The sequence below is a fragment of the Sus scrofa genome, chromosome 12 (assembly GCF_000003025.6).
Source record: "Sus scrofa isolate TJ Tabasco breed Duroc chromosome 12, Sscrofa11.1, whole genome shotgun sequence".
NCBI classification, from domain to species: domain Eukaryota; kingdom Metazoa; phylum Chordata; class Mammalia; order Artiodactyla; family Suidae; genus Sus; species Sus scrofa.
The window spans coordinates 22,748,009-22,769,587 of NC_010454.4; the positions used below are offsets into that span (position 1 = coordinate 22,748,009).

Sequence of the window (21,579 nt, forward strand, 5' to 3'; positions counted from 1 at the left end):
TCTCTCAGTCCCTGCGAGTTATTAGGAAGAAGGAGCTGGTGGTTGCTAAGCAACAGGTCTCCACAGAGGACAAGGCACCTAGAGGAAAAAGCCTCCTTTGACTGAATATTGGGGTGAGAGGGTAGGGAAGGTGGGGGTCAAAGGGCTACAGACTGGCAGGTGGGCCTTGGTGGTGGTGGGAAAAATGGCTCTGGCTCATTTATCCAAGACCAGCCCTATCCCCCAGGCCTCAGCAAACTCCGCCTTTGTAGCCTTCAGGATTGGTGGAAGAAGGAAGGCCTCAGGCACTCCTCCCTTCCTGCCAGGAGGAGGGAACCTGGTTTCTATAGCAACCCAGAAACAATCCTGGCCTTGTTTTACTTATGGCTTCTCTGTAACCCTCTCATGGAGCACAACTTTCGTACACTCCTGTCTCTGACCCTCAATTTCTGATTTGAGGGGGAGGGTCCATGGAGGGATCATGGAAAGGTTGGGAGTGGGGATGCCACAAAGCTAGTCACACTTGGCCCTAAAGTGACCTATTAAAACCCTAAAGGGGGAGTGACTTTTAGGGGAAAGGGCTTCCAGATGCACCTCCTAAGGGGCTGAAGAAAGCAGGGGAAAATCCTGGCATCAGATGCAAATTCTGGGCCCAGGCTTCCTTTCTGAAGGGCAAATATAAACTGAGGGGTTGGAGGTCAAGAAGAATGAGGAGGCAGGGTCTTTTTTTGGCCCTTGGCCACCTAGTCCCTCATCCTCCTAGATCTGAGGTCCACTGTCGTCAAGCCCCGAGAATGGAGATATAGAACATTAACGTACGTCAAGTATAAGTGAGTGGCACCGAGGGGCATAATCTGTTTTTCTAATATGACCACAAGCAGAGTGTTAGAAGAATTAGGCCGACAGCTGCTGGTTTCCCCCCTCCCTTCCTACCCCCCCTTCCCGCTCTCCCTCTCCCTTCCTCCTCGGCGTTTGCACACACCAATGGCAGCGGAGCCCTGCTCGCGATTTCTCTTAATCTTCCTCCGCCATCCTGCGTTCTTTCCGCAGGCGGTGCTGCGAAGCCGGCAGAGCCCCGCGTCACACCTTACTGCTCTCTGAGATTGCTCCACAGAGAGCTCAAGGAGATGGCAATTCGGCGCTGATGCCGGCTGGCAGCAGTTGGGAGAGGGGAAGGAGAGAGGGAGGAAGGGGGGGGAAGTTGGCACAGATACCAAGTTTTTCCCTAGAGAGACATGGTTGGGGGGGGGGGGTAGAGAAGAAGGGAGAAAATGACACAGAGAAAAGGAAACAAGGAAAAAAGAGGCAAAGAGAGAGGGCACGAGAGAATTAAAGTTCTCTCAGACATTCACATGTGGGCATCCTCAGCCCGTCTCACTCACAGCCCTCTAAAGATCACACCACCCTGTCCGGGGTTCCCACTCTCACCCCCGATCCCGGTCACAAATGCACACACGCGTATACACACGCACACACTCCCAACCAACCTGGAAGTCAAAGCGGCAGAGGCATGTTGTGTGTATCGGTGTAAGAGTGTGTGTGTGTGTGTGTGTGTGTGTATGTGTGTACGCCTGTATGTTGTCTCTGTTTTGGATCGCAGTAGAATGCAGTATGTAAATGAGATGGTTATTACCGCAATGTTCATCAAGCTGAGCCGAGAAGACATTAATAGCCTGATGAATATGCATGTGAATTTGTTAATTAAGTTAATTATTCTGCTGAAAATGCATTCGTCTTCCAAGGACATTTTCCCAATGATTTTTACATGCTCTAGCCATTAGTCATGCTATATTTTATCAGGGAAATGAGTTTGCTTAAGTTGTAAAAAAAAAAAAAGAGAGAGAGACTGAGAGCAGGAAGAGAAATAGAGAAAGGAAGGAAGAGGGAAAAAATGAAAGAAGAGAGGGGAAAATGTGTTGAAGTTGAGGATGGGAAGGCATCTGAGGCCAGCCTGAAGTTTGAGGCCCAGCTGGGCTTTTGAAGCCTGCCCTCGATTTTTATGGGTATCTCACTTCACAATTTTTGCCCCTTTTTTTGATGACAAACTTTTTTTTTTCCAGTGCCAAATTTCCAACACATTAATTAATTGTTGTAGCCAATTAACTGTAGTTGTGCAAATGAGTTTAGCACTAATTACCATGCAGTGCCTGTAATCACATAAAAAACTTGCTGAGAGAGGGAGAGAGAGAGAGAGAGAAAGAGAAAGAAGAGAAAGGAGGAATGGGAAGGGAGCGGTGGCAGGAGAGGAGGGTACCTGCAGCAGAGGGGCAGCCAAGGAAAGGGAAGAGACAGGGATCCTGAGGCTTCCTGGTTAGGCTTCAAGGGAAGGTCTCCACATCCAGGACCTCTGACTCAAGAAATCTCAGTAGGATATGAGCCAGAAAAGCGAGGTCTCCTTTTGTCTAAGAACTTCCAACCAAAAGACCGAGGTTTAGAATGGATAGCTGGTTGTTTCAATAATGCAATGTAGTCCCTATAAATCCTGAAGCTCTCAGTGTTTATCCACCATGGCTGGAATTACTGGGTAAGGATGGAGGGCACCACTGGAAGAAGATGTGCCATTTCTGATAGGCCAGGGGAGATGGAGAAGAGTGGTACGTGCTCTCAGCCTGGTTCTGGAGCTGGAAGTAGGAAGGAAAAGTTGTTTTAAGTCCATAACCACTGGAATAGGCCAAGGGAGCAGTGGTAATATCAACTGTAAAAAATCCAGCTCCAGCAGGAGGTGGGAGGAGGCAGCCTTTGGCCAGACATAGCTCCCAGGAGAAAAGCCAAACCTCTCCTGCAAGCTGGCATCTCTGCATTCATCACTCTGGGGCTGACTCTAGGTTTCCACCTGTCAGCTTCTACCAGTGCCCAGAGGCTGAGGGATAGACCAAATGATCTATCTCCTTCTTAGTTGTCCATGATTGGTAGAGAAAGAGAAGTGGTAAAAAAAAGTCAGGAGTAAGCATGGGGAGTTCCCGTCATGGCACAGCAGTAACAAATCCGACTAGGAACCATGAGGTTTCGTGTTTGATCCCTGGCTTCACTCAGTGGGTTAAGGGCCCGGTGTTGACAAGCTGTGGTGTAGGTTGTAGATGAGGCTCAGATCTAACGTTGCTGTGAAATGTGATTGTGGTGTAGACTGGCAGCTGTAGCTCTGGTTTGACCCCTAGCCGAGGAACCTCCATATGCCACAGGTGCGGCCCTAAAAAGCAAAAAAAAAAAAAAAAAAAGAGTAAGCATGAACTGGCATTTTTGCTTCCACTCTACTTTCCCCTATATCATGTTCCGGGCACTAAGCCTGCCCAAAGTGTGTCTGTGTGTGTGTGTGGGGGTGTTATAAAAATGACCTATAGTTCTTCACTACTACCAAATTTTGTTTCTAGTGCAGGTATACCTCCCTGCATCCCTCCAGAATAGAGAGCTTACTTGTCATGGGACTCAATTTCCTCAGGCCTCAACAGAAACACATTCAACTTCATATTTCCAAGGAGAACCTTGACCCTTTATTTATCCTCTAATAGATACCCAAAGGCTGAGTTCTCCCTTTCCCATTCCAGGTCCCAGGTCTGTGGCTCATGGACTCTATCCACTTCAGCCTTGATCTTCCCTGACAGAGGGGATACAATTTCAAGAGCACAAGCCATATTGCCCCCTGCTTCATGGCACTGAGCTTCTAACCTATAAACCAAAGTCAGCTGTGAGAACTTGAATTAACCCAGGCTGCTCCAGTGCTTTTCCTGCCTCTTACTTCTCTACCGGTTTTGCCCACATCTAGCAACCTTATCAAGGTCTCAGAAAGCCTGGGGTAGTAAAAAGAGCCTGAATATTGTCTTGAGTTACAAGATTTTCTTTTGCCTTTTAACAGTATGTGATAATGAAAATCAATTTTCCCTCTATAGGAAATGGAAATAATAATAGGGACTATGCTTGAAGGGTTAAAAATCACTGTAAATATAAAACAACACTCAGCACACTAAGTAAAATAAGCTACTTCACTAATTGCTACTGAGTACCAAGTGAGGGTACAAAGTGTTCTTCAATAGGTGAATAGTTAAAGTGTGGCACATCCACATCATGAAATAAATAAAAGGAACAAACTACAGATACATAACAAAAACTTGGGTGGATCCCCAGAGAATTAAACTGAATGGAAAAAACCCAATCCTAATTTACATAGTGTATAACTCCATTTTTTTTTTTTTTTTTTGGTTTTTTTTTAAGGACCACACCTGGGGCATATGGAGGTTCCCAGGCGAGGGGCTGAATTGGAGCTGCAGCTGCCAGCCTACACCACAGCCACAGCAATGCCAGATCCCAGCCATATCTGCAACCTACACCAGAGCTCATGGAAACGCCAGATCCTTAACCCACTAAGGGGGGCCAGGGATTGAAACCCGTGTCTTCAGGGATACCAGTCAGGTTCGTTACTGCTGAGCCACAATGGGAACTCCCTCCATTTTTAAATTTTTTAAATGATTTTTATTGTTTCCATTTTTTAAATGACAAAATTTTACAAGTGGAGAATAGATTAGTGACTGCCAAGGATTAAGAAGCAGGTAAGGCAGCATCATTATTAAAGGGTAAAATGAAGAATCCTTGTGGTGTTGGAGCTGTTGAGTATCTTTTTTTTTTTTTTTTTTTTTTTTTTAAGGGCTGCACCCACGGCATATGGAAGTTTCCAAGCTAGGGGTTGAATTGGAGCTGCAGCTGCTGGCCTACACCACAGTTCATGGCAATGCCGGATCCTTAACCCACTGAGCCAGGCTAGTGATCGAGCCTTGCACCCTCTTGGATGCTAGTGAGATTTGTTTCCACTGAGCCACAACGGGAACTCCCTGTTCAGTATCTTGACTGCATGGCAGATGTAAGAATTTACATAGGTAATAAAATTGCATTGAACTTAACAGACACACAAACACAGATAAAACTGGGTAAATATGACTAAGACTGGTGGATTGAACTAATGTCAGTATTCTGGTTGTAATGTCATACTATAGGTTTTTTTTTTTGGTCTTTTTTAGGGCCACAACCAGCAGCATATGGAGGTTCCCAAGCTAGGGGCCCAATCAGAGCTGTAGCCGCTGGCCTACGCCAGAGCCACAGCAATGAAGGATCTGAGCCTTGTCTGCGACCTACACCACACTCACGGCAACAATGGATCCCTAACCCACTGAGCAAGGGCAGGGATCAAACCCAAGTCCTCATGGATGCTAGTCAGATTCGTTAACCACTGAGCCATGATGGGAACTCTTGTTATACTATGGTTTTACAAAATGTCACTACTGGGTGAGAGTGGACAAAATGTACAAGGGCTCTCTGTATTATTTCTTACAATTGCATGTGAATCTACAATTACCTCAGTTTTTTAAAAAAGGCTATGATAGATTATTAACGTCTCTGCTGGGTATAGGAGAGAGAAGGGGCTGCTCTTGTGTTTCCACTGCAGAATTCCAAAGAGGAAGATTAAAAATATTATTCTCCTTATGGTATACCAATAAAATGATCATAACTATGGGGAGGGGGGAATATTTGTATCTGTTGATCCAATAATTCCACTTCCTGGAATTTACTATAAAAATGCATGAAGTTTTATGTGTTAGGATGTTCATTTATTATAGTATTATTTATAAGAGTAAACACATCTAACAATTAAAAACAGTGGATGAAGAGTTCCCATCATGGCTCAGCAGTGACGAATCTGACTAGCTTTCATGAGGACGTAGGTTCTATCCCTGGCCTCGCTCAGCAGATTAAGGATCTGGCGTTGCCGAGAGCTGTGATGTAGGTTGCAGACAGGCTTGGATCCCATGTTGCTGTGGCTGTGGTGTAGGCCGGTAGCTGTAGATAGGACTTGACCCCTAGCCTGAGAACTTCTGTATGCCGTGGGTGCGGCCCTAAAAATAAATAAATAAATATATAAATAGTGGATGGGCTTTATAAGTTATGGCATATCTACGTGATGAAATAACCCTATAGACTTTAAACACACACACACACACATATATATATATATATATATATATATTTTTTTTTTTTTGGTCTTTTTGCCTTTTCTAGGGCCACTCCTGAGGCATATGGAGATTCCCAGGCTAGGGGGTCTAATCAGAGCTGTAGCCACCAGCCTACACCAGAGCCACAGCAATGCGGGATCTGAGCCTCGTTTGTGACCTACACCACAGCTCACGGAAACGCCGGATCCTCAACCCACTGAGCAAGGCCAGGGATTGAACCTGCAACCTCCTGGTTCCTAGTCAGATTCGTTAACCACTGCGCCATGACGGGAACTCCATAAAACATATATATATTTCTAAATATACTGAGCACAATGCCTGGCATTCAGTAAATGGTAGTCCACTTTACTGAAATGTTCTGGGTATTAAAAGAGCTAATGTAGGTAAATGCACTTGACAAACTGTAAAGTGCTTGGCAGGTGCTGTGCTGCTATCTAAGTAACTGTCTCTCCCAGCTCCACTCTAGATGAACTATACTTCCAGGTAGAACACTGCCTAAGGAGCTCCTAGCTTCAAGCATGGGCATGGGAGGGTGAGTCAAAGAACTGGGGATACTTCTTTTCCAGGAGACTGCCACCCCCCCCCCGCTCCAAATTATCAATAAAACGCTGGACATCCTCCTTAGCATAGGCACATACGCACATTTGGCCTATAATTCCAGGGGACCTAGAGTCTTTGAAACAGTATTAGCCCTGATGACTCCATAAAAGTACCAGACTACTGTATGAACCACTGAGTACCTGCTCAGTATCAGGCACTGTCCTCAGTACTTTACACACATTATTTCACTAACTTCTCTTCGCCACCTTAAAAGGTTGCTTATCTGCATTTCACAGACAAGGAAACTAGGGCTAAAAGGGGTTAAATGACTTACCAGATAACACAGCTGGTAGATGGCAGCAGTGGCACTGGAACTCAAGGCTGTCTGCCTCTGAGTCTTACAATCTAACTATCATACTTTCTTTCTTTCCTTTCCTTCCTCCCTCCCTTCCTTCCTTGACAGTGCCCTCAGCATGCAGAGGTTCCTGAGCCAGAGATCAAACCTGCGACTGTGACAATGCTGGATCCTTAACCACTAGGCCCCCAGTGAACTCCCACACGTACAGACAAACTGAGGAGCGGGGCACTGTGTAAGCACTGAGGCCACATCTGCAGAAGCCCCAGAAAAGTTCCCATGTTTTTTTTTCTTTTTTAAAAATGGCTGCACCCATGGCATTTGCAAGTTCCCAGGCCAGGGACTAAATCCAAGGCACAGCAGCTGCTGCAATGCCAGATCCTTTAATCCACCGTGCTGGGCCAGGGATTGAACCTGCACTTCCACAGCAACCTGAGCCACTAGAGTTGGATTCTTTTTTTTTTTTTTTTTTTTTTTTTGGTCTTTTTAGGGCCGCACCCGTGGCATATGCAAGTTCCCAGGCTAGGGGTCCAATCGGAGCTGTAGGAGCCAGCCTATGCCAGAGACACAGCAACGCTGGATCTGAGCCGCGTCTGCGACCTACATCACAGCTCACGGCAACGCCAGAACCTTAACCCACTGAGCGAGGCCAGGGATTGAACCCGCAACCTCATGGCTCCTAGTCAGGTTCATTTCCAATGTGACACAAGGGGAACTCCCTACAGTTGTATTCTTAACCCACTGCACCACAGCAGGAACTGTGTACCCGTGTTTTTCCAGTGCCTCTTGGGTATATACAGACTTAAACCCATCCCAGGCAGAAGAAAAATCTCTAAAGACCAGTAGGTCTATTTGGAAGTCTTATATCCCAAGAGTAAATTTTCCCATGTCTAACCGCTATCCTTTCTACTAAAATCCAATCCCATTTCCTCACCTTTCCAGTGGGGATGGTGAATATATGACATGTTGCTCCTTCATAAAAGGTCCTGTGTTAGGTGGAAACAGAGGAGCCTCTCTTTCTCCAGAAATGTTTTTCTTTTTTTTTTTTTTGTTTTTTTTGTTTTTCTAGGGCCACACCCATGGCATATGGAAGTTCCCAGGCTAGGGGTCCAAATGGAGCTGTAGCTGCCGGCCTGTGCCAGAGCCACAGCAACGTGGGATCCGAGCCTTGTCTGAGACCTACACCACAGCTCACGGCAACACTGGATCCTTAACCCACTGAGCAAGGGCAGGGATGGAACCCAAGTCCTCATGGATGCTGGTCAGATTCGTTAACCGCTGAGCCACGACAGGATCTCCTCCCCAGGACAGTTGAGGCTTCAGTTTCCTTGAATCTTCCCCAAGGTATCAAACCAGGAGAAAATGGACCAGAAAGAAAAGCAGAGGGAGCAGCCTAACCAGATCAAGGAGGCCAGCGTGGAGGATGGCCTAGGGCTCTCTCAGGACCTAGTGCTGGGCTCAGGGTAAAGTCAAGGTGGGCAGCTCTTCCCTCTAGGCTCAGCAGCCAGCCTCATGTTTGACATCTACCCAGCTGTGGATGTCTGGCCAGTGCCCCTCACGCCTGAGCCTCTTGTCTGTCTCAATATATGTCTATAGAAGGGGGGGTCTGGGGGTTCTGCCGGTCCATGTTTATTCCTCCCGTCTCAGTACTGCCTCGCTGTACTTCCTCAGGACCAGGAAGCCCAACTAGGGGGCTTAGAATACACAGGGAAGAGAATCATCTCGTCAGGAGGATCCTGGGATCCCAAGACTCAGTCCAAAGCTCTTTTCTCTCATCATGAGAGCCAGGAGGGAGATTGGGGCCTGTGTCTAGACACGGACTGGGGAGAGGTAGCTTCCCTCCCTCCCTCCTTCCTTCCCTCCTCCACACACTCCCCTGCTGGGGGCCAAGCATGCCTACTGCTCACTTTGGCTTCCCTTGACCCACCTACCTCATGGACAGTAGAGGGTTAAAGGCATGGTATGGGCAAGCTATAAATTTCCCATCAGTGTGGGGAGAGTAGGATTGTTGGCAGGGAGGGGGTTGGGCTGGGGGGGGGGAGGGGGAGCTGGGAAAAAGCCAGGAGGTTGTCTCTAGGTAACAATAAACACTGCAAGCAAGGAGCAGCTGTTACACTTACTCTCTCTGCATCACAATGCTGAAATAACACTAATAAACCAGTGTGCCCAATGCACGGGCATATATGCATTTAGGGCCAAGCCCCACTCCACCCATGAAGCTGCCCTTTGCTTGAGGTCAGGGCCCTTGGTGCCAGTGGACATACCAGCCTTGGTCTGGCTATACTTGTGTAGAAGATGAAGACTGATGAGTCAGTCTCACAGTCAGAGGGGCACTCTCAGAGGCAGGGGGTTGTAGAGGCTGGGGATTCTGGGTTCAGATCCTGATGGCATTCGCTGGTAGAAAGAGTTCAAACAGGGTAACTCTTGGCTAGAAGTCCGGAGGAGAGAAGGGTGAGAGAACATGCAGAGAACAGACAACTACTTACCATGTCTTCTCAGACTGGAGGGCACACGGCAGCCAGGAGTGGAGTCAGCCGAAGAGAGATGGAAGAGGGGGGGTTGGTTGCTGAGGAAGTTTGAGAAAGAGCAGGAACATGGGGTATTGAGGAGTGATCTTTGGATCTCCTGGGGCTGACCTCCCCACCCATGCCTACACTCCGCCTGGTGTACCCAGGCTCCCGCTACACCACCACTTTTACACCAGAGCCAGGTGATATTGTCGGTTCTGTTCAGGATTGAGCTTTATTTCGTTTTCTTTTCTGGCCGACCCCCAGCATGTTGAGTTCCCAGATCAGATCTGAGCTGCAGTGCGACCGTCATTGCAGCTGCAGCAACGCAGGATCCTTTAACCCACTGTGCCGGGCAGGGGATCAAACCTGCGTGCTGGCAGAGACGCCAATCCTATTGCAGCACAGCGGGAGCTCCAGGACTGAGCTTTATTATGGGTGTTCTAACAGGGGCCCCTGGGTTTGTGATGCTGCCAGGGAGAGCTGGGGGAGTGGAGTTGGCCCCATCTCCCTATAGGAAGAGTAGCTAGTCTGTCCCTTTCTCCAATCAAAACTGTTCCTGGATCCCCAGGAGCATCCTGACAGACAGCCCCTCGTTCCAGCTGGACAGCAGAGCCACCGGCAGTGAAAGGAATAGAAATAGGCAAATAAAGGAGTCTTCTTGTGGCACAGTGGGTTAAGGATCTGGCTTTTTCCTGCTGTGGCTTGGGTTGCTGCTGTGGCTCAGGTTCGATCCCTGGCCTGGGAACTTCCACACGCCTCAGGTGTGGTCAAAAACAAAAAAGGAGAAAAGAAATAGGCAAATGAAAACTTAAGCTCTGTCAGAAAACCCGCCTCCTCTTAGCCTATTCTTCTCTGAGGTTAGAAAGAGAATATCCATTATGCATCTGGATATACTGATATCCAAGAACCCTATTTCCTTTGGCTGAAACAGGGAGGCTCCCGGGACTGTGGCCAGAGGCATCACTGGTTCTCCCGGTCCACCTTCTGGCCCTGTTCTGCTCGTGCTGTGTGACCTCAAACACAGTACCCTATGCCCCTGATTGAGAACGTCATCTGGAGAAGAGACGCACGTTGCCCACCTGCCCTTCGGGAGGAGGGAGTCAGCGCCTTGAAGATCGTGGTCTCTGTTTCCGGAAAAGAGAATACTGAGACCAAGTGATAAGCCTTCCAGGCTCTGGTCTTGTAATAGTGCTTTCCGTTCCTTTTCTTTTTAAATTTTAAGTCATGTGGTGTCACCTAGGTACCCAGAGGTCTGAACAGGCGAATGAGGGCAGGGAGGAAATAGCTATGTCTGCCTGGAAGGTCCCTCTCTGGGAAGGTGCCCAGAAGTGCAGAGCGGCACTTCCCCTGTGTGCAGCCCACGGACACAGTAGGGCAAGAATGACTGGCCTCTCCTACCCTTTCCTCACAAGGAAGCCTCTCCCTGGGAATGCTCAGCCTCGCCTACTAGTTCTCTTCCATTTCCCTCTCTTTTCTCTTAGCTGCGGCCTCCTCTTGCCCCACAATAGAGAGCTCAGAGTAGGGGGGATCTGGGGCAAAAGAGAGCTCCAACAGGCCTGGGCCCCCTTCCCCTCTGCTGTTTTCATGAGCCACCCCCATTGCTATGAGTCACCAGAACCCTGGATTCCGCTGAGCTGCCAGCAGCCTTCTTCCCCCCATCAGCCGCTCTAGCCAGGCAGATACTCACCCAAAGGGCCCCGAGCCCACCATCTTCCTACTCGCAGGGCCACAGCCCCCTCCTTCATCCCTAGGAATCTGTACCACAGACACACTGAGATGAGTGAGGAAAGAAGCGTGAGAGACCCCAGCATGTGCTCTGTGCTGGAGCAGGGGGCCAGCTGCCTGTACGGCAGAGCAGGAGCACCAGCCAGGAGAGCTGGCACAACTTGGGTGCACAGCCTTGTTGGCGTGTGAGAGCGGGCGCGGGAGGGGACAGGGTCTGAAGGCTGTTTCAGAAGCACGCTTCTCCTCCTGGCCCCTTCTCTGGTCACTGTTTCTTCTCCTTGGCTTCTCTCCCTGGTGCTGATGGACATCATGGCACTGCCACCTCTGAACTGCCTTCCTTCACCTTCTCCATGGCTTGGGGAGCTAGAGAGGGGATCTGCACGAGAGCCTTCGAGGTGTCAAGGTGGGAGGTTCAGACATCCAGCTCTCTCCCCAACCAATGGGACACACTGGGGGAGGAGGAGGAAAGGAGTCCCATCAGAGCAAAAGCTAAACCCTGGGCCAGTCCTGAGCTCCTCAACAATTCCCTCCTCTCTAGAGTGCAGGGGGTTCTGGGTACTACTGCCTTCCACTTACCTCAGGTCTATCCCTCTTTCCCTGCAAAGGCTCAGAGTTTCTTCTGGACTCCAGAGCAGGCTCCAGGCTCTGACTCCAGCACTGTAGTCATACCCTTGGCTAAACCTTGAGAGTATGAAGTGGGGCTGGTAGGGGTCGAGGGGAAGGAGGGCTTGTTCCTTACAGAAACATGGAGAGTCTAGATTGAATGCTTTAAGGGCCTTTTAGCCCCTCCAGTATACCTCCAGTCTTGGAGTAGGGACGGGCAAGGGGTGAGAAAGAGGGCTTACAGGAAGCCTGACACCTCCTCTCTTTCTTCACCGCATGCTCCTCCACGGCTCTCTATTTCAGAGGAGAAAGAGTAGCTCTGTAAGCAGGAGCCATCTAATAAGGCCCTTGAATAACACTCAGTGAGAATGGCCTGTCTTACATTAGGTAGGCAGCCCCACAGGTGGGACCACAGGTCCCCGTTTATCTTCTCCCCTTTTACAGGCTCCTCTTCGATCTCCCCCTATAAAAGAATCTTCCTTTTCAGCCCCCTGGCACAGTTTTCCTCCCCCACTCTCACCCCTGCAGGCCCTTGGAAGCAGGGCGTAGCTAGATGGATTCCATCCAAGCTGTCTTGGGACAATGCAAGGGGGTCCTTCTCATCATGTTGGGAATAGAGAAGGCAGAGGATCAAATACCAAGGAGATGACCCTGAGGGTCTAAGGACAGGCAGGGTGGGTCTGGGGCATATTTTGCTCTTCCCTAGGGGCTCTGAGGATATTAAATGGTGTACTAAGACAGAGAAAAAGACCATTTTGGGAGTAGGGGATAAGTATTTGAGGCTTGGAGAGTGTCACAAAGTTTCTACCCACACTGCTTTCCAAGCTCTGTGCCCATCCTTGCCCTGACCTCAAATGAGTCTCATGAAACACAGAACAAAGAATGCTGAATTTTTTTTTTTTTTTTTGTCTTTTTGCCTTTTCTAGGGCCTCTTCCCCTGGCATATGGAGGTTCCCAGGCTAGGGGTCTAATCGGAGCTGTAGCCACCGGCCTATGCCAGAGCCACAGCAACTCGGGATCCGAGCGGCATCTGCGACCTACACCACAGCTCACGGCAACACCAGATCCTTAACCCACTGAGCAAGGCCAGGGATCGAACCCGCAACCTCATGGTTCCCAGTCGGATTCATTAACCACTGTTCCACAACAGGAAACTCCAGAATGCTGAATTTTTTGAGGAAGGAAGAAGCCAGGAAATGCCAACTTTGGCAACGGGGTGGGCAAGCCACTTCTCTCCATCATTCTTTCTTAACCCAGTGGAGGAGGTGGGGGTGGGACGGGGACAGCTGGAAATGTGCCCTTCTCTCCAGTGTGTACTGACACCACATAAAGCCAAGTGGAGCTTACTGAGAGCGCTGGACATGGCACCAGATGAATCCAGGGGCATTTCCTACCACTTTCGGGGCCTCGAGTTTTATTTCTCTCTTTTTGACTTAGACATGGGATAAAACCACTCCTTGCTGGATTTTTTGGCATAATTTTCTCCAGTAGCTAATATTGCAGCAGAAAAACTTGTGATAAGATCTCATAAAAAGCTTAATATTTAGTCACCATTGGGGACATTTATTTCTTGGTTAAAGGACTGGGGTAGTTGGTGTATTTCCTTCCCTGTAGACCTTTTAGAATATGGTAAAGCTTCATGAGAGTAGGAGGTTCCGGGGGATCTGCCTACTTGGAAGCAAGGAAATGGATGAGATGATCTCTGGAACGGGGAAAGCGTCTCCCAATAACGCACCTGACTCCCCTGAGTTGCTTCCAAGACTCAGGGGCCAGAGATATGAGACTCCAAGCAATGGAGAATAGTATCCTGCCGGAACTCTTGCCTTGACTTTCTTTCTCGCACCCTACCTGCCCCTGTGTTCCCAGGAACTCTCCAAATCCAGACACACAAAGCAAGACAGGATTCAACTGACTTCCCTTCTCTGAGTCTCCATTTTCACATCTGCAAAATGAACGGTTGGGCAAGATGAGTTCCAAGTTCTCTTCTTTGCAGCAGTAAAGGGTCTATGATTCATACCCCAAAGGCATCAGGCCTCATTTGCATGCTGTTTTGCATGTAATCTCCATGGCACTTATTTTATGCCTAAACACACAGAAATATCTCTGAACCCTGCCCTTCTCCCTCTCACCACATCTCTGGCTCTCTGGTCCCTAGGTCTTGTCCTCTCTCTTCAAGGTCCTCAAAGCTCTGTCCCCACCTTCCTTTTACAATTTTAGAGCACTTACTAGGACAAGCCTAACTGGACAAAACCCCAGGAGCAAGAAACCAGCCTTACCTAGTATCTTGGCTGCAATTTTGGGCCCCAGAATGGAGTCAACCACTACAGCTCCATTCTTTCTGAAGGTCCTGGCGGTTGGGGGGAAACCTGGCACCTCTCCCTAGCGCCTCACCTCCTCTGCCGCCTCACTATTCTCCGTGCCAGAACGCAAAGTGGCCAGTGATTGATGGGCCTGGGTTCCCAGTAACCGCACCCAGTGGCCCAATCCTCCTCCCTTACCCAATCCCTCCCCTGTCCCTATTCAGAGATCAGATTGTCTCATGTTGGTCCCTGAGGTCCCATTAATTAAAAATACATCCAATTAAATGGCAGGTGAAAACGTGCTATTGGAGCTCTCCACCCCCCTGCCCCAGCTTGGTTCCCCCCCACCAACCTTTTAAGGCTCAGCTGTGCTTTGAGCTGAGAAAAAAAAAAGGGGGGGGGAGGAGAGGGAGAGGAAGAAAGAGGGAGAGAGAAGAGGAAGATTCAGGAGTGGGGGTATGGGGGGCTATTTGAATCTCTGCCAGGGTAGCATGTGCCAGCTTGGGAGGGTGGCACTGTGCCCTGGTGTCTAATTTCTGGAGGTGTGAGTAGGTTCAGTCAGCTGGGTACCCACTTTCATTTCCCTTAAAGGGGCAGAGGGAAGTCAAAGGGTGTGGCTAGTTATGCTGCCCACCTTCTGGGCTTGGGGAATGAAAGGGAGAAGTGTAAACGGGAGAAGGCCCTTAGGAGGGGTTGTGATGTTCAGGGGTTGGGAGAATCTGAGGCCTCCGTTCTCGGCATATCCCGGCTCTTCCCCAAACTGCAAAGATAACGAGAAGCCAGTTGGGACCCAGGTGGCAGGGCATGGCAATGCTCCCAAGCAAGGCTGTGTCTACCCCTGCCCACAGGAAAGCTGTGAAAAAAATGGAGAGAGGGAGGAAGGAGCCATAATTTGGGTGGGAGCAGATGGGTCAAAGAGGATAAACTATATAAGCATGGACATTTGTGTGGGCAGTACCTTATGGGTAAGAGAATCTGGAGGGACCTGTCCTATTTGCCCTTTCTCTAGGCAAAAGGAAGCAGCAGTAGTGTGAAGTCACCTCAACCTGGCAGACTGTGAGTAGGGCATCTCCCTGAATGAGCACTGATCACTCTCTTTCTCCTCCACTCTTATGGTGTCCCCAGCATTTTGTCAGTTAAGTTATTTGCCCCACCTCCCACCCCTCTGAAGCCCTCTGGCTCCAAGCAATGTGAAGCTAACAGGCACTAAGGGCTGTTGGGAGAGCAGCTAGGATAAAAAGGGGCACTAAGGGTGGTGCTCAGAATCCAGGCAGCAGTGGGGGTATCTGCCGACTGAGGGCCCCCGCCTGGCCTCCTTGGCAGCCACAGTACCTCCTCACTTCACTTTAACGCTAATTGGAGATTTTAATCTGCGCTGCTGCTCTGCTCGGGGTGCTGGGGGGAGCGCCAGCTGTGCAGCAATTCCAGCAGCACCGACTGTTTAATCAAGCTGTCCTCCTGGGGAGGGGCCCTCGGGCATGAGGGTAGGAGGGAGGAGCAGAACCTCTGTCATCTCCCTTAGCCTGTTCAGCCTGGAAGGGCTTCATGGAGACGGAGGATCAATTGTGGGCTACCTCATCCCCATAAGGGCTCCATGGCCACTTGGATCCCAAACAGACCTGTTATATGATACGGGGGTAGCGTGAAGCTCATGGGCCAGAGCAGCCCCCATCCCCATCCTGCTTTCTGACACCTTTTGGGGTGCAGAGCTCCAGAGCATCCTGGGTTCCTCTAGCCACTCAAGCTGCAAAAATCCTCTAGACGGTCTTAAGCTCTGCAGATTTGCGCTGGGGGAGGTGATGGGGGCACAAAAGGTTCATCTTTCCTACTCTCTGCCTTCTCAGTCCTCTCCCCAACACCCTCTCCTAAGAGAGCTACTTCTTTAAGAGCTACTTTTCTTTTTTTCTTTTGTTTTTTTTTTAGGGCCACACCCATGGTATATGGAGGTTCCCAGGCTAGGGGTTGAATCAGAGCTATAGCCACTGGCCTACGCCACAGCCACAGCAATGTCAGATCCAAGCTGTGTTTGCGACCTACACCACAGCTCATGGCAATGCCGGACCGTTAACCCACTGAGCGAGGCCTGGGATCGAACCCACCTCCTCATAGATACTAGTCGAGTTTGTTAACCACTGAGCCACAACGGGAACTCCAAGAGCTAATTTTCTTAAAACAATTGTAAGAGATTTTTTTTTTTTTTTTTTTCCTCTCTGAAAAACCAGATACTTCCACCCTCTAGGTTGGAAAGTAACTGTCTTAGAGGCTGAGGACAGTGAAGGGGACAGCTGGAGCTTGATACACCCTGAAGGAGAGAAACACCTGTGCAAGGCGTTCGGTGCCTAGAGCTAAGTAAGGGGCTTCGAGAGTTCAGCTGCGAACTTCCTGACATGTCAGTCCACTAGGGCAGCACATTCAGGGTCTCAGGCCATTTTTAAGAAAGAACAACTAATTGTTCATCTAGCTCCCTGGGCTCCTGCTCTCAGGCGCTGTGGGAGCATTTCTGACCCCTGTTTTGGGGAAAGAGTGTGGGTTGTCCCCACCCTGCCCTCCTCCAAACTCTCTCTGCTGCGAGGCAGGAGTTTTAATTGGTCAGCAGCGCCCTCGTGTGGCAGAAACCAAGACTGCAGCTGCCCAGCAGCTTTGATGAATCCGACATCCAAGTTGGTGGACAGCCGGAGAGGGTACTCCAGGTCCCCCACACATACTGCTTGACCACTTCCAGAGCCATTTACTACTTTCTAACACCTACTCTATTCCTCTATCCACCCCCTCTAGTTGCTTCGCCTCTAATTCTAGGTATGTGCCTACCAGGGAGAGCACCTTACCCAGAGCTGGCACTTATTTAGGCCTGCTGCTTGTACTGTCTGGATTGCAGGGGTTAGAGGCACTGCTGAGAGAGGAGGCCTGAGGTTAAAGGGTAAGCTTATGTCATCTCCAATGGCAGAAGAGACTCTAGAACCTCTGCCCACTCTACAGGCATCAGACGAGAGCTGCCACCTGAGCTGGAGAGAGTACCACCTACTGGTGGGCTCTGCCCCACAGCAATCCATTTGCTACGCCCTGGAGAGGTCTGGGGATGAATAGAGACAAATTCTCAGGGTCGGAAATCTTTGTTCTCAGGAATGGACCCCAGGTAAAAAACCCTTCCCTCTAAAAGATTCAAGTATTCCCCAAGATGCCAGGCCACTGGGCAGAGTGTACATATGAGACTTCAGGCTTCCAGCTCTAAGAGAAGGGCTGCCTGTCATTAGACTCTTCCCCTCCAGTGTCGTATATCATCCATTTACTGGTTCCTTCTTCCTACACCCACTAAATGGGTGAAATGGTTCTGAACTGCAGAAGAGGGGATGGAGATTTAACATCAGGAAGATCTCTCTAAAAATTAGGGCTGAAAGTCACCAAGACCTTCCCCTTGTAGGAGATATTTAACAACAGAGAGAAATATGACCCTGTTTGGAGTTAGTGGGTCGGGAGAAGAGCACACCTACCTGGCAGAAAAAAGGGCAGGAGTGGGCACTGTAGGTTGGTGACTTGCCCACTTCTGGGCATTGAGGATGGACGTAAGTGGGCTGATAGACCTCTACTTCTAGTGTCTTGCACAGTGTTTGGACAGGGGAAATCTCCCTTCAAACCTGGAAAGGAGGTGGAGAAGCAGATGAGAGGGAGTAACAAGGGACAGCAATGCCCTATCCTGACTCAGAAGAAAGAGGAAATAGTTTCTTGGGGAAGAAGACGAAGGCAGGGCTATGTGTGTGGATGAGGTGCTGGGTGAGTGGTGCAGTTGCTGTGAGAGAGGCTGAGCATCACACTATGGGGGAATATTCATTAGCACAGCTGGCCAAGAGAAAAGAGCAGGACCGAAATGACCGCCAGTGCCGGTGAAGGAGGTTACCCACTCCAGCCAGGAGGGAATAATTGCTAATCAGAAGGCAGGACATCATAATAGGGTCAAGTAAAAAGCTAAGGAAACTCCCATGGAGATCTCTGCAAATAAGAAAATAAGAACTTCCCTCAGATTCGTGTTTGTGTGTGTGTGTGTTTTAATCCCTTGTAAGAGCAGGCCAGTGGCTTCTGATTGGCCTTAGGTTCCTACCTGGCTTTAAAGTCTGTGAAAGAGACTGAATTTGCCAGGGCTCCAGATGTCAGGTGACTGATGGACATTACCAAATTCCTCAGGGCCATCCCTCCTGTTGCTGTTGCCACCTGGAAAGGAAAATGACAGGTTACATTAGATATGAGATAAGGGACTACACACCGGAGAGGGTCTTTGGCCATCCACCCAGGGACCATGGCCTTGGTAGGGAGAGTGATGGTGATGGTCACGGCTCTTCTAATTCACGGAGTTGAGAAGGATTCAGAAGAGCCTTAAGCATATTCCCCAAGAGAGTTACAAGTATTCTAAGATTCCTACCTCCGGAGACCTAGCTCCCAGTCTGATAAACAAAAACTTTGGTTCCTTTACTTTAAGAGAGAAGTTAGGAATTCTACAGGAATAGAAGAAGCTGTGACACCCAGAATTATAAAGGGTAGTGAAGGTTCAAGGTTAAGGCAGTTAATGCAACAAAGTGAGTCAAAGGAGGCCATCTAGTTGTAGATTAGATCATCAGCTTGTATTTGAAGGCTCTCTTGTCCAAACGGCTTCTTCAAGAAAGGCTCGGAGGCCAGAAAAAGGTCCTATGAGATAGAAAGGAGGTTTGCGGGATAGCAGACTTGATGCAATTTGGGCAAGTATTACACAGTCTGTGTAGGTTTGAATCTGCATGGAGACCAGCTCCACATTCCCTCTATGCTGTCGGTCAGGGTGTGATGGAGAAAATGTTTAGGGTGCGTACCGGGCTCTATTTCTTGGTCATCAGCACTCAAGGCTTATTTTGCAACCCCCCTGCCCCTCTGACCTAGACCCATAATCCTTTCTACCTCTAAGCTGCCCAGTGGTGCTTTCTCTTTCTAAGATTCTGCTTCCAGTTTAGGAACTCGTTAACATTCCCCTCTCTGCTCATCAGTGCCTCTCAGACACTTAGGCTCAGAAAAGAAGCATTGCAAGGGACTGTAGATATATCTGGGAGAGGTCCAAAGAGGGAAAGGAGTCTGAGCACCAGAGTGAGATGACTTCAGAAACTACCGTGCATATCAGCCCATTGAGCTCACTATTTGGGGCATAGGTCACTGTGGAGCACACCACTTCCTTCTGCCTCTCAAAGGAGAAACTTTAAAAAAAAAAAAAAAAGGAAAGCAGCAGAGCCCCCTCCTCCCGTTCCCCCCAAAAGAAATTTGCCTGTAATCTCAGAGGTGATCTCATTTTACTCAGAGTTCTACAATCCCTTCTCTCATTCAATGATCCCCTGAGTTTCGCAGCAGTTGCGCTGTTTTCCTTCTCCTTTCCTCCTGATTGTTTTTCAGTATGGCTGTATTGTAACGCCAAGGAGCCTGAGTTAAGATTTAGGGTCCATTCCTCACAAAGCCTCTGAGGACCTTTGCCTGCTATCCAAACCCCAGAGACGCAACAAGTCCCTTGTACTTTGGGGTAACTCTGAGGCACCAGGATCTTTGGCCATGGCTGCCATTGCTTCCCAATGAATTGAAGCTCTTGACTTTATTTTATTTATTTATTTATTTATTTATTTATTTATTTATTTATTTATTTATTTATTGCTATTTCTTGGGCCGCTCCCGAGGCATATGGAGGTTCCCAGGCTAGGGGTCTAATCGGAGCTGTAGCCACCAGCCTACGCCAGAGACACAGCAACGCTGGATCCTAGCTGCGTCTGCGACCTACACCACAGCTCACGACAACGCCGGATCATTAACCCACTGAGCAAGGGCAGGGACCGAACCTGCAACCTCATGGTTCCTAGTCAGATTCGTTAACCACTGCGCCACGACGGGAACTCCTTGACTTTAAATAAAAATTACACTTGTACAATTTGCATGTCACTGAGAGATTAGTCTTTGAGGTAAAAAATACATAAAGCTGCTCAGTTTTTCTACCAATTTTTTAACCTAACTTTCCCTCTCAATCTGTCCTTCCCCCCTCAAAATCTCACAGCCCTACCTTCCTTTCTTGAGGAAGGACAAGGCTGACAGGAATTGATGATCTTAAAACTGGAGGCTCTATACTCAACAGGTTAAGATTCTGGGGACTCGGATTCTAGTCTTGGCTGGCTGTCACTCACTCACTGTGAGACGTGGGCAAGGCATTTCCCTTCCCTAAGCCTCAGTTTCCCGCTCTGTAAACTGAGAAATTGAATTAGGTGGTCTCTAGTTCCCTTTCTAGCTCTGGCTATCTATGATGCTATCAGGAAGAAAACACAAGTGTCCTTCCGACAGGAAGTGAGACATTCTTGCCCTTCACACCTTTCTCTGTGGCCCACTGCATAAAGAAGCTCTCTGTAGATGCCTGTTTTTCTCATGCCGGCTTAACTCAAGGGACAGACAAGTGAGTTCTAGTAGGAGGCCAAATTCCTTTTACTATGAAGAGAAGGTGTAAAAAAAGGTCATCTAACTCTAACCCTGAATCTTGACAAAGCAGATAGGAGACAGGGATGGGGACAGATAGGAGACAGGCAGGTACAGGGCAGGGAAGCGTATGATAAGCACTCCCCCACAAAAGACAATGTAGACTATTTAAGAGTCTGAGCACATACTTGGTCTTGCCCTAGGGAGCCCCATACAACCAGTGACTGGTTAGCCAACACAACCGTGTGTGGATGGATGAAGAAAGCAAGGACATGTGTAAACACTTCCAGAGTACAGACATAAATGTCCAATCGATGCGTGTACCCTCACTCCTCTTGTCTACTTTAGGCCCATACGCGTCTTGTAAGAAGCTATCTTGGGAGGGGACATCACATCCGTCTTCCCCCTCCCCAAAGTGAGAAAGGAAGAGACAGTGAGACAGGAGCTACTTGGCTTCCTATAAATTGTTTTGTCCTTCCTCACAGCTGCAATCAGAAGCTAAGGGCTCCCGCAGGCCTTGTTCTGATCTGCTGCAGGCGATGGAGGGTTTTTGAAACCGAGAGGACTTGGCTGCGGCCCCGTTTCAGCTGCCGTTGGGGCTGGCTAATGGGCTCATTCGGGAAGACCCCCGCCTGCTGCACTAAAGAGTCCCCTGCCGACCCCCTCCCCAGTCCCAACCCAATTAATAAATGGGGGCTCCCACTTTATGGCTCTGGGAGCAGGAACCAGAGATACAAATGACCCCTAGGGAGGGACAGGAAAAGGCCTTCCAAGAATCAAGCCAGAGAATTGTATATCCACAGGCACATGCTGCCACAGGCTAGTCACATCCCATTTTCAAAGCATTAAAGGGGAAGAAAGTGGCAAAAAAAAAAAAAAAAAAAAAAAAAAAAAAAAAAAAAACCACCCAAAAAATAAAACTGTATTTTCTCTCCCAGTACCAGTAGGATAACATTCTTGAAGCCTGCAGGTACACCCCAGAAATAAACACTCTTTCACCTGGTTCTCCAAGCTGAAAAAGGCAGAGTGCAGGTGATCATCTGGGCACATAGCCCGCATTCAACTGTTTTCCAGGGGCCATGTCCCCTCCTAGTGTCGGCAATACTGAACATAGA

The 21,579-nt window shown here is 48.9% G+C and overlaps 1 protein-coding gene across 17 annotated transcripts in view; it reads right to left on the reverse strand.

Annotated features, from left to right (window-relative positions):
* Positions 7,357-21,579, reverse strand: part of CDK12 (cyclin dependent kinase 12) — a 76,033-nt gene continuing 61,810 nt past the window's right edge. For 5 of the 17 annotated variants that reach the window (XR_002337133.1, XR_002337128.1, XR_002337124.1 and 2 more), the window contains 3 exons: positions 18,102-18,211; positions 17,497-17,640; positions 9,594-13,650 (listed from right to left, as the gene is read on the reverse strand). Coding sequence is in view for 3 of the 17 variants with exons in the window: in XM_005653931.3 (XP_005653988.1) it covers positions 18,108-18,211 (104 nt within the window). In the remaining 14 variants the exon portion in view is untranslated. Of the gene's footprint in view, positions 9,437-9,593; positions 13,651-16,194; positions 18,212-21,579 lie in introns of those variants that run through there. The other 12 variants (XR_002337129.1, XR_002337125.1, XR_002337135.1 and 9 more) reach the window with 7 other exon arrangements.